The 16,910-nt window shown below is 27.6% G+C and overlaps 1 protein-coding gene and 2 long non-coding RNA genes across 8 annotated transcripts in view; 1 reads left to right on the top strand and 2 right to left on the bottom strand.

Moving 5' to 3' along the window:
* The window catches only part of LOC136076687 (uncharacterized), a 35,242-nt gene extending 25,316 nt beyond the window's left edge, over window positions 1-9,926 (top strand). For 2 of the 6 annotated variants that reach the window (XM_065790021.1, XM_065790020.1), the window contains 4 exons: window positions 6,097-6,256; window positions 7,839-8,003; window positions 8,182-8,302; window positions 9,657-9,926. In XM_065790021.1, coding sequence (XP_065646093.1) covers window positions 6,097-6,256; window positions 7,839-7,975 — 297 coding nt within the window. In that variant the 3' untranslated portion in view covers window positions 7,976-8,003; window positions 8,182-8,302; window positions 9,657-9,926. Of the gene's footprint in view, window positions 1-6,096; window positions 6,257-7,838; window positions 8,004-8,181; window positions 8,303-9,468; window positions 9,480-9,656 lie in introns of those variants that run through there. The other 4 variants (XR_010636485.1, XR_010636487.1, XM_065790019.1 and 1 more) reach the window with 3 other exon arrangements.
* Window positions 1,875-3,338, bottom strand: LOC136076357 (uncharacterized). The gene is made up of 3 exons (XR_010636195.1): window positions 3,040-3,338; window positions 2,823-2,866; window positions 1,875-1,969 (listed from the first exon to the last, which is right to left on the bottom strand). It is a non-coding gene; the product is annotated as an uncharacterized LOC136076357 (long non-coding RNA).
* On the bottom strand, window positions 5,047-5,648 carry LOC136076356 (uncharacterized). Its single transcript, XR_010636194.1, has 2 exons — window positions 5,588-5,648; window positions 5,047-5,167 (listed from the first exon to the last, which is right to left on the bottom strand). It is a non-coding gene; the product is annotated as an uncharacterized LOC136076356 (long non-coding RNA).
* Window positions 9,927-16,910: the final 6,984 nt, after the last annotated feature.

Here is a 16,910-nt window from a genome sequence, read left to right as displayed (position 1 = left end):
CACTTCCCCCACTCTTATATGTCACCCTGTGCTCTTCCTCTTTCCTTAAAATAAGTGTTAATTACTGCCATCTTTATCCTTTTAGCAAAATGTACCACCATCTGTCCTTCTGTATTCCTTTCTTTAACCCCATACCTACCCATCACTTCCTCATCATCACTGTTCCCTTCACCAACATGTCCATTAAAATCTGCTCCAAGAATCATTATCTCCTCTATAGGAACCTGCAGAACAACTTCATCTAGAATACAAAAATGAACACTAAAATACAAAACAAATTTAATATAAAATTAATTATACTATACTTTATAATTTTATATAATAAAAGTATAAAGTATAATAACGGTATGGTAGGTCATTTCTAAACCATTTATATACTTTTTATTTATAGACTAATTTAAAGGTTTTAGTAAATTTAGTGGTAGCAAATATTATTGTATCACGGGTTTGAGTTAACGATTCAAAATATATTCTTATAAATTCTAATTGAAATAATGTAAAATTCTAATAAGTAATGGGGGGGGGGGATGGACACTTATTGATTTTTCTGAGCAGGCACCCTGTTTATTTATTTCATATATATGAAAATTGTTCATTGTTCATTGTAATGTTTGGGTTGCATAAGTGCTGCAAATAAAATTTTTTTTTTCAATTTAGTATGAAAAGAAAAATATTTTTTAGTTTAGAAGTTTATGTTTACTTTATTTTATGTAAAAAAACACATAACCAGGTTTTCTCAAAATATTTATATTTGCAAGCTAATGCTTATGCCAAGTTGTTTCATATATTACACTGTGCGATAGACAGCAAGTTGTAAACTAAAAGATTTGAAAAACTGTGTGCTATTTTTTTTTGTGAATAAAATTTTAGAGTAATTTTAGAATCTATTGCTTTTTTATGATTTTTGTTTTCAGTTGCTAAATCTGATTCTTTTAATGAAAGATAGTTTGCTATAGCATAATCAAATAGCCTAACTTTGCAGAAATTTATAACTTTGCACAATTTTAAAAGAAAGATATTCAAATAAATTTGTGACTGTGTAAATGTGTGTGTCATTAAGAAAAAACCATTCCTAAAATTTCAACGCTTTTTCTTTGAGTTAAATTTTAAATGTAAGCAGACCAGCATTTTATAAAATAATCAAGTAAATTTATTTCAATTTTAATTTACATAAGTTCTGGTGATAAAAATCAATTAAACCTTAAGTTTTGGGAACCGTATATTTATAGTGTTGAAGCCGATGTCGGACCGAGCTCGGCTGCCGATATCGGCCCGACGGAGTTTTTGTCCGTACGGATCGAGGTCGGTCCAACGTCGGCAAGCCGCTCAAACTAGCGCGATGCGTGATTCGGCTGGCCGATCCGGCCCGACGCCATTCCGTATGGACAAAAACGATGGCGATCCAATATCGGCAGCCGAGATAGGCCCGCTGATTTAACAAACTTACAATTTTAACTTTGTGTGTTAAGATTTGCATCGGCTAGCCGATGCAAATCTTAACACACAAATTTAAATCGTAAAAAAAGGATTGAGCAACTAAAGTATATATAAAACACAAATATAAAATAAAGTTATATATTTCTTTTAAATAAACTTTTCTGAATCAGTTGAAACATCCAATAAATTGGATCGGATGAAATTCCATCGTTTTTTTTAAACTCACAATTCACTGTGTACAGCATCTAAAAAAAAAGTATAAAACTAAATTTTCACATATGAATTAGAGCAATATAACTGATATGAATGAATAATTGCAATAAGAAAACTAATAACTTTATTTAAGGTGAAATTGATGTTATAAGCAGTATGTAAATACATTGTCTTACTTGATGTGGTGTATACAAATTTATAGACTCAAAGTTCAGTCTGGCTGACCAGACTGGAAGTGTATAAACTTTTTAAATCAGAATGTGCACCGTCGAAATCATTTGTATCTTTAGAATGGTTTAATTCGTTGCATTCAACAGCCCTAAAAAAATTATATAATTTTATATTAAAAATTATATTATGTATATATATATATATATATATATATATATATATATATATATATATATATATATATATATATATATATATATGTGTATATATATATGTATATATATATATATAGATCTATAGTTTGTTGGCTTTGGGAAGAGCGGAAGGAAAAAAGTGATTCTTACCAACATATACGTCACTTTTAATTACTTTTACTTTCGTCCAACATTTCCGTGTTGGACGAAAGTAAAAACCATTAATTTAATTACAAATTAATCGTTTTTTAAAAAAACCACAAAAACGCTAATTTAATTGACCAGAATGTTTTTAAAAACATTCTGAATGTTTTTAAAACATTTTGAATGTTTTTAACAATATAAACAATGTTTTTATTTTATTTTTTTTTAATAAAATGTTTTTATTTTTATTTTTTTTAATAAAATGTTTTTATTTTTATTTTTTTTACTGTAAATCATGCGCGGAGTGTTGCTACATCGACTATCTTATAGCCTGACTCGCAAGGGAGTGCTGCTACATCGACTGACAAATAGCCTGACTTGCAAGGGAGTGCTGCTACATCGACTGACAAATAGCCTGACTCGCAAGGGAGTGCTGCTACATCGACTGAGGGTTTGGTTGGGGCAGGCAATCTATCATTATTAAAAAAAAAAAATTCCGGTCTTGCATTTTAATTTTTACTTTTTGTCAACAAAATATGGAAAAAACTTTCGGACAACATCTAAGGGTTCTATATATATATATATATATATATATATATATATATATATATATATATATATATATATATAAACACACGCACACACACATAATAATAAACTTACCCAGGCTTTTAGAATCAAGATATGCATCACCAAAATCAACAGCCCTAAAAATTATATATCAATAAAAATATAATATAAAATATTGAAAAATAGGAATAAAATATATAATAACATAGACATAGAAACAATATAACACCTTCATTATAATAATTTAAAAAAAAAAGAGTCATGCAAAAATATTATAACATAACATTATTATCATAATAGAAATTATTACTGTAAAGTCAGGTCAGGTTATCCTTAAGTCAAGTCAGGTTATCCTGCTACTGGTAACATGTAATCCAGTACAACCTGCTTTATGTTAACATCAGGAAAGGCATCTGGTTGTAAAACATTGCTTCAAATCTTTCATAATGGCATTTATGTCAGAGAAAACTAAACTGAAAAAATATATATAAATTAATAATAAACAAATTATTAATAAATATAAACTGATATTGTTAAACATGAATGAAACATAATGAATCTTACCAAGCAAAATTATTAACTTTCCTATGCATTAAAAAATGTTGATAAATCAAAATTAGTATTTTATTTAAAACTAATACATTCCTTTTTTTATTACAATGCATCATTAAAATAAAAAACCAAACCAAATTGGATGAATGTCACTTAAATGTCTGTTAATAGACATTTAACCGACGTTCAGCCAAGATTGTTTTAATCATAAGAGTGTAGCCGATGTTACAAGCTTGGTTGCCAACATCAATGCAAACAAAAAACTAAAATATATATAAAACACAAATATAAATCAAAACTAAATATATTTCTTAAATAAATTAATCTGAATCTGTTGAATCACCAAATAAATTGGATTGGCTAAACATCCTCGATATTTTCTGTACACTGGTCTTTGTAATTCACTTTGTGCACCATCTGAAAAATAGTATACAATTTTTATTGAGGGTGAAATAATTGTTATTGATGGTGGAATTAATGAAGCGTATAAAGCTCAAGACAATATAGACTTCAAGTGGCAAGTGTATACCATTTTATACTATTACTAATTAAATAAAAAGTTACTCTGGCATTTTGGATCAGGATGTGCAGTCACTATTATTTGTATCTATGGTGTTGTTCAGTTTCTTGTATTCAACAGCCCCTATAAAAATTATATCTATCTATCTATATATATACATATATATATATATATATATATATATATATATATATATATATATATATATATCACTAAGTATATATGAAGTTACTTTGGCATTTTGGATCAGGATTTGCACTGTACAAAGCATTTGCATCCTTGGCATTGCTCAACTCCATGCATTCAACAGACCCTATAAAAATTATATAAATATAATTTTTGTATATAAATATAATTTTTGTATATAAATATAATTTTTGTATATATATATATATATATATATATATATATATATATATATATATATATATATATATATATATATATATATATATATATATATATATAAATATATAAGCTTTGTTGCGCTTAGTATGCTGTTGTATATATAAAAATTATGTTAGTTTATTCAAATCAGAAAATACAAATCAAAAACTGTAGTTTCCTAAGTGTATGTTAGTTATATATGCTAACATTAGTGATGTAGTGATTAATCAGCATCAGCTTAATCAGCTACTTTTTGCACAACCGGCATTTTGCACAGATTGCATTTTTTTATCTATATCCCTCAGTATAGTAATAAAATAATATAATATATATACATACATTTATATATATATATATATATATATATATATATATATATATGTATGTATATATATATATGTGTATATATATATATATATATATATATATATATATATATACATATATTTATATATAGCATATATAAATATATATATATATATATATAATATATATATTTCCTATATCTTATTATATACTATAATAAAATATAGGAAATCAGCTGAATGTGGGCTGATTTGTGGGTGAATGGTCTGCGGTATTTATATCCCTCATTATTATAATAATATTATATATATATATATATATATATATATATATATATATATATATATATATTTATTTACATAAATATACATAGAGAATCAACTGAATGTGGGCTAACTTGTAAATAAATAGACTATTTGCCAATAAATTATTTATTGTCTAAAACAACATTTAGCCTGCGTTCAACCAATATATACTCGTTGAATATAACCTAGCCGATAGAACAATGTCGGCCCGAGCTCGGCCTGAAAATGACTTTAACATAGGTAAATATAAAATAAAATAATATCTTTCTTTTACATAAATTATTCATAATCATTTAAATCATCGAATAAATTGGATAGGTTGAACTTCAAACGTTTTTTATGAACTGACAATTCACTATGTGCAGCGTCTAAAAAAAGTATATTAAAATATTAAAAATTTAATATATCAATAAAAATATGAATACAATGTATATAATATTGGGATAGAAACAGTATAACACATTTATTATTTTTAATCATTTTTAATCAAACTAAAATCACAAACTCGCAATTTAAATGTTTAATTGTAATCAAAACAAATCTCTGTTTACCCAGTATAATGATATTATTTTTATAATTGCAAGTTAGGTTAAAGGTTTAAGTTAAAAAAACAATATTAAATAATAACATCAATATACTAGGTAAACAGTAATTTGTTTTAAAATATAAAAAATTCATTAAAGACTTTAATGATATGACAGATTTTGATTGAAATAACTATTTATAAATAAATAATAAACAAATTATTAATAAATATAAATTGGTATTGTTAAACAATATTATCTTACCAAGCAAAATTATTAACTTTTCTATGTATTAAATAATGTTGATAAATCAAAATTAGTTCCTTCGCCTTTCAAATAGCTTTGCTGCAATTTTTAAAATTTAATGTCAAGCTAATGCATTCCGTTTTTTATTATAATGCATCATTAAAATAAAAAACCGAACCAAATTTTCTGATCGTCGGGTGAACGTCGGCTGAATGTCTGTTAGCCTGTTCGTCGGCTAACAGACATATAACCGACGTTCAGCCGATACTGTTTTATTCACAACAGTTTAGCCGATGGGGAACCGATGTTAAGAGCTTGGCCCGAGCTAGGCCCGACGTCGGCTTTAACACAGGAACAAACCTGATACTACCTATTTGCATTTTTTTAAATATATTTTTTATTCTAATCATTAATTTGATAAATTGTTTAAAGAGTTAAAGATAAAGAGTTAATATTTGTTTTAATAATTATAATATTTATTATAATAATTGTAATATAATTGTTATTATATTTATTGTGATTTTTAGTATGCTTATTATCATGAAAGTTTTGTTTCTTGTCAACTCGATTATACTGTGCCAACACAAACCAGTACTCGTACTTGTTCAGGAACCTCTTTAGGTCGTAACTGTAACGGACAAGTTTTAACTCAAACTAAAAACTGTAATCCAGAGGTTCTTTGTCCAAGTAATATTATAAAATGTTTTTTAATTATATGCTTGGCTTTGCTCATTGTTTAAAATATGCTTTGCTTATTGTTTAAAATAAATAAGTAAAAATAATTAGATTATAACAAAGATATATTAAATAGCACAAACTTGTTTAAAGAAAAAAAGAAACCATTTTGATTCAATTTTTACCTTGAAAAGAAATGTCGTGCACATAAAATAAATTTAATGTTTAAGATCTTGGAGTTAAATCCAACTACATTTCATACGTTATTTAATTAATTTTATTATATTCATTAGTAATTGTTTCAATAACAATGGCTACATTTATGTTTAGTCATGCAAATTATAAGATAAATATGTTTAACAACTATATAGCAATGCAACATAAAACATTATGCTAATTTAATTAAAACATGCTAAAACAAATAGATATTTGTATTTTTTTACTATGGTTGCTCTATTAATTATTCCTAAAATTTCAAAATAGGAATATTGAGTGGTTGGGGTTCTTGGAATGCCTGTTCTGCCTTCTGTAACACTCAAGTCAATGGTCCATATCAGATAGAAGCCAAACTTGTATTGGTACTTCTATGTGGATTCCAATTATGTAGGCTGTAATAATGTCAGTTTAAATGATCAACAACTTTGTACAAGGAACATCTCTCACCTTACAAGAAACATTTTTATCAAAATGTTCCTTGTTTAGGTGAGAGATGTTTTATATCTGAATTTTTTTATATATTTGCAAACATACTCAACTTTTTTATAAGACAGTATCAGAATGAGTTTTAATTATCAATGCATTTTTGCAAAAAATATAAATACATATCCACCGGGAAAAATAAATTTAATTATAGCTTTTGCAAATAAATTTTTTTAACAATAGGTAATTATGGTGCATGAAGTGCATGGGGGGAGTTGCTCTGAAAGTTGTCAGTCCAATCCAAATGTTTCTCTATTTCAAACTCAGACTCGGCAACGTCTTGATGCTACATTGAATGGTAGTTGTCCTAAAACAAGCTTTCAAACTCAAAACTGCAATACTTGAGTATCTTGTCTAGGGGACTTTCCTTTATTATTATAAACGAAATTAATGTGCTTTTTATTCAGTTATTAACATGTAAAAAATAGGTTTTACTTATTTTAAATTTTTAAATAAACTTTTAAATAAAAATAAAATAAAGTCCTCGATTCTCTATAAGTCCATCTCATATAATTTCGTTTACAATTCTAAAGTGAAATTTATTAGTATGTAATATATAATTGTTATTTCTTTAAGTTTTAATATAAATGAAAAAATGATAGTTAAAAATAGGTACAGTCAGGTTCAGGTCCTTATACTTTTATAACGATGAGCAGCTGTTTGTGGGATAAAGTTTAAGAAAATGTTTTTTTTTGAATTTCTTAATAAATATTGAATTTTAAAAGATATTGAAATTTTACAAGTGTTAAGAGAGCATTATAAGTTTTTAAAAAAATTTGTAGTGACCTAAGTACTAAGTGGTTTTAAAAAACTAGAAAAACTTTTTGGAAATCATCCTGTTAGTAGTTAGGTTTGTTACTACATGCATTTTCCTATATTTTTGGTTACATTTTAGATTTTATTAGTGCACGGGGAGCATGTTCAGCAAGTTGTCAGTTACGTTTCACTTCACCTACTCAGACAAGAAATCGTCAATGTGTTGGTGCTACTTTTAATGACAATTGTAATGGAGCAGTGTTGACTGATACTTAAAATTGCAATGTGCAAGTTTATTGTCCAGGTGCGTGTTCAAATACTGAAATAGTCAGTTTATCAACAAAAATCAATGTAAAATAATATTTGTGAAATAATTTGAAAAATAAAAATTAAACTGGCTTTTTAACTTTTTTTTTTTTTTTTTGCAACTTGTTTTTTCATTAAATGGCTTATTTGAAAAAATAGTTTTTTAATAAAAACAGGTACTTATGGTGCATGGAGTGCATGGAGTAGTTGCTCTGAATCATGTCAGTCTAATCACATTAGGAGGTGGTTGCGCTGTTTCTCAAACTATGGCTTATAATAGTGGAGTACTTTGTCCAGGTAAGTTTTGTATTGCTTTGATTCTATATAAATTTTTGTTCATAGTTATTTTGTGCCAATACAGTAAAAGTTTAACTACTCCTGTAATTTAGGTACTAAATAAATAATAATATTATGGCATAATATGCATACATTTATGGATGATCCATAAGGAGGGGGGAGGGTCAATTTTTCTCCGCCTTTTTTTTTTTTTTATGCATGTATATATATATATATATAATATATATATATATATATATGTATATATATATATATAAATATATTTATATATATATATATATATGTATATTTATATTTATGTATATGTATATATATATTTATATATATAAGTAGGCCCAGCTCAATAGGGAAGAGGGTTGTTTGGGGCAAACCTTCTCCCCCCTCCTTCCCATCAATAAATGATTTTACCTTTTAGACGAGTCGGTTGGCAAATGAAGACCCTTAGATAGTCAGTCGGCAAGTTTTAAAAAACGAGGACCTTATTTCTTTTTTAGTTGGCAAAATTTGTAATTGCACCCCCTTCCCCACACGTGCCACCTACTCACGCCGACCCTGTATTTATATATAAAAATTAGTTGAAAAATCACTTAAATGAAACTTTATTTTGCACTGTGTTTCGTTTGTAAAGACTTCAATTTATATACCAAAAATTAAATTACAGGAAGTTGTAGTTTAATTTTTGGTATAAATTGAAGTTTTATTAATTTGATCATTCATTACTGATGAGTTTTTTATTGATAAAGCACAGTGTAAAATGTGAAAAAATTTTCGTTAAGTGATTTTCTACTAATTTATAATTGCTCTGTTCTTTTAAGAAGATTGAGCACTCTATTTTTGTAGAATATATTTTAAAATTGTTTAAATATATATATATATATATATATATATGTGTGTGTGTGTGTGTGTGTGTGTGTGTGTGTGTGTGTGTGTGTGTGTGTATATATATATGTGTGTGTGTGTGTGTGTGTGTGTGTGTTTATGTGTAAATATATATATATATATATATATATATATATATATATATATATATATATATATATATATATATATATTTACACATAAACACACACAAATTGTTTATACTATGTTTCACAAAAAACACTTCAAGGTTAGACATTTTTGTTGGTAGTGTATATGCTTTAATGTATTTATTTCCTTATTTATAGTGTACCACAAAAGAGAACCTAAATCAGAATAAACGTAGCACGACTACAGGACCGGATGTAGATTTTCAATCAGAAATCTGAATATCTATTTGCATTCATTACTAATAACATTTAAAAAAACCATACTTATGTCACAACCTGTACATAAAATAATAATTCATGGTGCTTCTATTACTATGTATTTTTAGTATCCTCAAATAGGTTCTTTGTCTGAGACTATTGAAGCTATTGCAGCCAGAAACAAGGAAAATAAAACTGCACAAGTTAGTCATGCACGTCTAACTTTCTTGGTAGAAAACACTAGAGATACAGCTGATTATTTGTTTGTGACATTTTTTATGTCCATTTATGGCGTGTTTTTTTTTTTTTAATGTTATGCTATTGTTAATAGTTTTGACTATTTTTGTTAAATATTTTTTTTTTTTAGTATAGAAATCTCAATATAGTTTATAATAACATTTCAAGGTTTTGTTGTTTAAAAAAAAATGAAGAAGTAATTTAATAAATTTTTACTAGTAATTAACTAATCTAGAAAGACCTATATCATGAATGTCTGCGTTGAATTTTTTAAAAAACAGCTATTTTCATAGCGACAAGTTATAAAAAACATCTATTAGAACGTTGAGAAACTTTGTAAGAAACTTAAGAGCGAAGAATCAGATAATAGCAGATTTGTTTATAGTTTTAATAAGTTTATATTTAATGATATTGTTTATTATTAAATCGTGCTGATGATACTATTTGTAAAATTCTATAAAGTATAGGCGCCCACTGTTTTTTTGAATATTTATATAAAAATCGTTAAAAACAAAAATCAAAACAAAAAGCAAATCAATGTAGTAATTTCTTTTGATTCAAATATTAAAACCTGTTTCCAAAAGAAAGTCGTGACGTCGTTCTGATTCAGACCACCGTCATCCTGATTCAAATCTCCGTCATTCTAATTCAGACCGCCGACTGAAGGTGCGCATTAATGGCGTTGCATTTCAAGTGCCTTTTTCACTTTTCTGTTAAAATTATTGACCTCTACCTTTTTTTCATTGTTCCAATATTGGAAAATGAAAATGAAGAACTTTTAATAAAAATATCATGTGTTGGTAAACAAATGATATTAAATACAAATCTTATTCGCGCTTAGTTTTTTTTATGGGTTTACATTAAAAATTATTTTGTAGCTAAAAAAAAATGCAGAATAGAAATCTTAAAATTTTATAGTTAATAGTTAATCACTTAAATAATTTTAAATTATACTTTAAGGTGGTTTCTTCATAATCAAAAGTCAAAATTTTTTCAAAAATTGATTTTTTGGCAAATAAGATATTCTAATATAAAATATAACGTTCTTTCTGTTTGTTTATGCTTTTAACAATATTTACTATTTTATACAGAATGGTATAATTTTAGTGCCTAGCAACAGCCATAGCAACCGTTTTATTTTTTTAGTTATTATCTTAAATGTACCTTAAAACTTAAACTAGTACATCTCTTTTGCTATTCTGATGTTGCCTTGTACGTCCAAGTTGTTAAATATTTAATAATTTTAAGTTATGCTATTGCAAAGTGCAAACAGTATGCAGGCTTTTTTATAATAACTTTTTTTACTTTTTGCTGTTTTCTTATGTGTTTTGTAGAAATTATTTATCATTTTAGCTAGATTCTAGTAAAATAATAAAGATTTAATATGGGAAACTTTTAAAATAACAAAAGAAAGTCATCAAAGGGTGTTGGGGCTCGTGGTTATAAAAAATCTGTGTATATTTTAAATAATAAATGTGGTATCAATGGAAATAAAAAAAAATGTAAATATTGAAAATATCACTAAAAAAGAATTTACCATTAAACCAGCTGAACATTCTGGAAGTAGTGATGATTATTTTTTATTTATAAATTTTAAAATACTTATGGAAATGATAGAAGTAAGAAACAAGTGTCAAGAATGTGGGGAAGCCAATGTCACAATATCTAATAGTTTGGATGATAAAAAGGAATTTTCTCATAAAATTGTTTACTTTTGTAGAAAATGTAAAAATAAAAGTCGCAAGTATACTTCAACTTTTAGTGCTTCTGAAAAAATGTATGGTTGTAAACCAAGTGAAATTAATGTTCGATTGGTTATGGCATTTCGAGAAATTGGTAAAGGGCACAAATCTATTAAAACATTTGTACGGTGTATGAATATGCACTCAACATCTAATACTTCCTTTAGAAATACTAATAATAAGTTATTTTCTGCATACGAAAATTCTGCACTAGAAAGTATGCAAAATGCTGCAAATGAAAGAAATTGCACCAGGTATGCATTCTTGCCGTTTATTGATTGATGGAACTTGACAAAAAAGAGGACACTCCTCGTTGAACGGTGTAGTGGCAGCAGTAAGCAAAGGAAAGTGTTTGGATGTTGTTTTTTTATCAAAACATTGCAGGCAGTGTATAATATGAGGTGGAAAAAAAGGGACAATAGAATACACAAATTTTAATGTTGCACATAATTGTAAAATTAACATCAGAAGTCATCAGGAGCAATGGAATCCTCAGGTGCTATTAATATATTTCAGCAATCTGTGAGTCGAAATAAACTAGTTTATTTCGACTCACAGAATGCTGAAATATATTAATAGAAACTGTGTCTATATCTCTAAGAGTATCTTAGAGATATAGACACAGTTTCTTACAAAGAAGTTGTTTACTCCAAACCCTACGAAGCACAGTTTGGTATTACACCTGTTAAACTTGAATGTATTGAACATGTAAACAGACAAAAAGGTTCTCGACTTAAAATACTAGAACAAGAATATAAAAATACCTCTCCACCATTTGGTGAAAAAGGAAAATTGACAAACAATTCCATCAATTTAATAACAAATTATTATGGTATTGCCATTCGAAGAAGTCAATGAAAAAGTTTACAGTATGAAAAAGTGGTTAGGTACAATAGTTGGTACAATGATGAAGGATAGCTATCCTTCATCATTGTACCAACTTTTCTAATTCTCTCTATTCTTCAATTCAACGAAGGTCAATTTTATAAAAAAAAAATTGTATGAAAAACTTGAAATACAGACCGGTGTCTGTTTTAATATTATATCTGAAAAAATGAACCGACACAGCATCCAAATTTTACTTATTACAACATCAGGTAAGACTAAAGCAAAAAAAAAAAAACTAAAAGCCATCAAGAAGGGTTTATTGAACAAAGAGATAAAGAGGGAGGAGAAACTTAATTAAAAGGAGGATTTTAGTTTTAAAAACAAATTTACTTTCTTGGTTTTTGATTTTCTACCAAATCGTTTTTCAAGAAAATTGTCTCACGAAAAACATCATAAATGTTGAATTAATAGTGATAACTACTTGAAATTTTTGGGCTTATTCATCCAGTGTACTGCTAATGCCTGAGTTTTTTTCAAATAAGTTTATTTTTTGTAAGTCGTGGTTAGGGAACAAATATTAGAGACCTAATAGCAGATTTTTCGAAAATACAGTTGTTTTGAAGCATAACTTTTACTAGAAGCAAAATCTTTTAATAAATTTTGTTTCGAGTAAACACTATTTTTTGGGGTTATTTTGACTCTATAGGCTTCTATGTGATCATCAATATATTTATGGAGTTCGAAAAAATTTTTTTTTTACACATTCTGTACCTACTTTTGGAAAAATTAATGAATAAAAATTTTGATCACATAGAAACCACCTTAGTTGTTTAATTGCAACTTCTCCTCAAACTATCTACCTATCTCACGCACTTCTGTCCCTCGCAAGGTAATGGAATGACTTGTACACAGACACATTACTGACCACTTGAAAAAAAATAAACTCATCAGCTCTGCTCGACACGGGTTCTGAAAGGGAAAAGGTTGCGTCACAAACCAACTTGAAACTACCGACAGCCTGACTGAAGTTGCTCGCAACCGATATCTTATTCACAGACTTTGATAAAGCATTCGATAAAGTAACGCACCGTCGTCTGCTGCATAATCTCAAACCCTATGGAGTGTCCGAAAACTTGCATAAATGGATCAAGAGCTGGCCAACCAACCTCCTACAACACGTAGCCATTGAAAACAATAAATTCGATTGGAAAACAGCATCTAGCGGTTTGCCACATGAATCTGTTCTTGGACTACTTCTTTTCCTTGTCTACATATACGTTTTTTTAATATTTTTTTTTTTTTTTTTTAATTCATTTCCCCAAGTCCCAGAAGCCCACTACAGACGAGGAGTCTATATAATTGTGGTTATAACCCTCTCTCAACTCTATAACTCCGAAACACGAAACTTGACGAACAAGGCCGCTGCGTGGAGAAACAATTTGGCAAACAAAATAGGACATCACTTTATAATGTATGCAGGCAACTGTGAAATAATTGAAGTCGTCGAATTAAACCATGACAAAGTCATGCACACTGGGCGCAGCAACAACCAAAATTGAATGCAATTTATACAAGAAATAACTTGGTAGGCCAACTGCATCAGCTATCGTGCACGTCATCTGAACGAGACCTAGGCATTCTTATGACTAGCGTCTAAAAGTTAAAAACAAATCTGCGTGGCTGCATCAGCTGGCAACCAAGTGCTTGGCAGGCTCAAGAAGACTTTTCGAGGTTGAAGTTCTGCATTATAGCGCACACTGTATTTTTCGTACGTTCGCCCGCATCTACAATTTTGCAGTACAAGTCATCGTTTTTAGCTCAAGACATAGCCAAACTCGAGCAAGCCACAAAACATATTGCCACCTTAAAACATCTTCCGTATACTCAGAGACATTTAAGCCTTAACCAGAAAACACTAACTGAACGATGAGTAAGAAGAGACTTTATCGAGCAATATAAAATCATGAGCAAAATCAACAAAGTTAATTTCCAGGTCCCACAACTTTAACGAAATATCAAATCTTTAAAGTACAGCATTTGGCCACAAGGACACACTAAACAACTAAAAGTACAATTGTTTAAAACTGAGCTGAAAAAAACTACTACCTCACCAACCGTGTTGTAAAATCATGGAATTACGTAACTGAAAATGCGGTGGAGGCAAAGTACTTAAACAATTTCAAACATGAACTTTCTCTGCTCTGGCATCTTCACTTTAGCTGAAATCGAAAAACTGTATTTTCATATTAGAGAGACCTGGTGTGCCGCGCTTTGTCAACAACTTGTAAATTTTGTTGACCATGAATAAACCAAACTAAAAAAAATTTAAAGTAATTTTAAGTAGATTTATGGGTAGTTTTTAGCAATCTAAATTTTTTGACTTAAGTAAATAATAAAAAACTCGGAAATTACTATTTTATTTATGCCATAATTGACATGCAAGAAACTTTCGATTTAAAAAATGATTCTAAATCACTATATTGATGTGGTAAATTTGCATTCAGAAGAGTATTTTGCGCAGATTATTGCTGATAATTGTAGTAATTAACAATACCAATTATTTGTTTTAGCAATTTTTAAGAAGACAAAAGAATACAGACAACTGGTGTTATAAACTTTCTGATGCAGATACAAATGTTAACGATTTTTTAGAATCACTAAAGTAACATTTTTGTATAAAATTTAAATCTTATAATCATAAATTGTAATTGTAACATAACTATTTTAGTTTAAAAAAAAAAAAAATAGATTGACAGAAAAAATATTTTTTGATAAAATTGATGAAAATTAATTGTTTTCAGATTATTGTTAAATGGGAGCAAAAATAAATATCGTTATTAAACTGCATGTTTATAAAGTTTTATATCAGGAGATTCATCATCACATAAAACATTGTCTTATGAATGCTCTTGTCATATATTAAAATACTTTATCAATGCAATTGCTACATCTGATTTATTATTCACATTGCGTTATGAAAATATTAAACGGTATTAAATTTAAAGAGTATTGAAAAACAACGGCATCATTTATTAGCAACGATCGATCCGAATTTTGTAAACAATAAGAAAATCGTAAAGTTTATTCCTATATAATCGAAATTTTATCCTTTAAAGTTAACGAATCCTATAAAGAAGCCTAGAAACTAAAAAAAAAATATCATTATTTTCATTTACAAAGATTTTTTTTTGTCACTTAAAACCCGACTATTGAACAACTCGGAATTAAAAAGTCACCGGTAAAAAAAAAATATATATCATTGATACCTCTCCCACCAAACCTTAATATCTGTTATTGAACAACTCGGAATTAAAAAGTCACCGGTGAAAAAAAAATTATATGCTATTGATACCTCTCCCACCAAACCTTAATATCTGTTATTGAACAACTCGGAATTAAAAAGTCACCGGTAAAAAAAAAATTATATGCTATTGATACCTCTCCCACCAAACCTTAATATCTGTTATTGAACAACTCGGAATTAAAAAGTCACCGGTAAAAAAAAAATATATATATACCATTGATACCTCTCCCACCAAACCTTAATATCTGTTATTGAGAACCACGTATCCATCTACTCTTAGTTTATTATTACGTAACATTTTGTCATTTACGAAGACTTATAAAGTCCCTTTACCCCATACCAACATCATTACCACTTGTGTTCAATTACACACCATTACCACCCTTATAACTCAAATGTTATTTGACCCAGATATTCGACCCTTTAAACAATCTTGTTTAATTAAACCATTAAAATTTATCAACACCCCGTGTACACATCTCACCCTTAGTACCACCTTGTTCATTTACAAAAATTATAAAATTCTTTTACCTCATACCATTAACTAACACACCATTATCACCACCTTTATTACTACCTGTTAATCGAATTACCTATCCCACCCTTTTAATTACCTTGTTCAATGGAACCATTATAATTTATTATACCACCCCACCTTTAACCGCAACCGACTCTCATTATTAATGGTCATAACTGTTGATTTAAAAAAGATTAAATAAAAAATTAATTATCAATTAGGCCTAACAACAAACGTTATTTAATTGAAAATTTATATTTCGAACAAAATAACTTCGACGAAAAATTCTACAAAAATTTCGAATTTTATTATTACGTTGACAACAAATTATTTTTGAAAGAAACAAAGATGGACGAAAACTTAAACTTCTAAAAATAATTGACATAAACATAAATTTATATTGTGTAAATCGAAAACAAATATAATTTTAATTTTTCATAGCAAAATTAAATATCTATAAAATTACATAAAAATAAATACAAAAAACATTAAACGAAAAATTTTCTGCATAACGTTACAAATAATTTGAGAGTTTCAAAACTTCTAAAAAATATTTAAAGTTAAATCATTAAATAAAATATAACAAAAATTTATCTAGTTTTTATTTATCTTAATTATGATTATATATTTCATGAACAATGAAATAAAAATATAATTAACAAAAAACAATAACAAAAATTTCAAAAAGGTTTTGAAAAATTATATTCATATTAGAATAATTACTAATAAAGTTATTTAATAAATTAAAATTATT

This window comes from Hydra vulgaris, chromosome 02, assembly GCF_038396675.1.
Source record: "Hydra vulgaris chromosome 02, alternate assembly HydraT2T_AEP".
In the NCBI taxonomy this organism is placed as follows: domain Eukaryota; kingdom Metazoa; phylum Cnidaria; class Hydrozoa; order Anthoathecata; family Hydridae; genus Hydra; species Hydra vulgaris.
The sequence above is the reverse complement of the archived record's forward strand: the minus strand, read 5'-3'. Positions and strand labels throughout refer to the sequence as shown.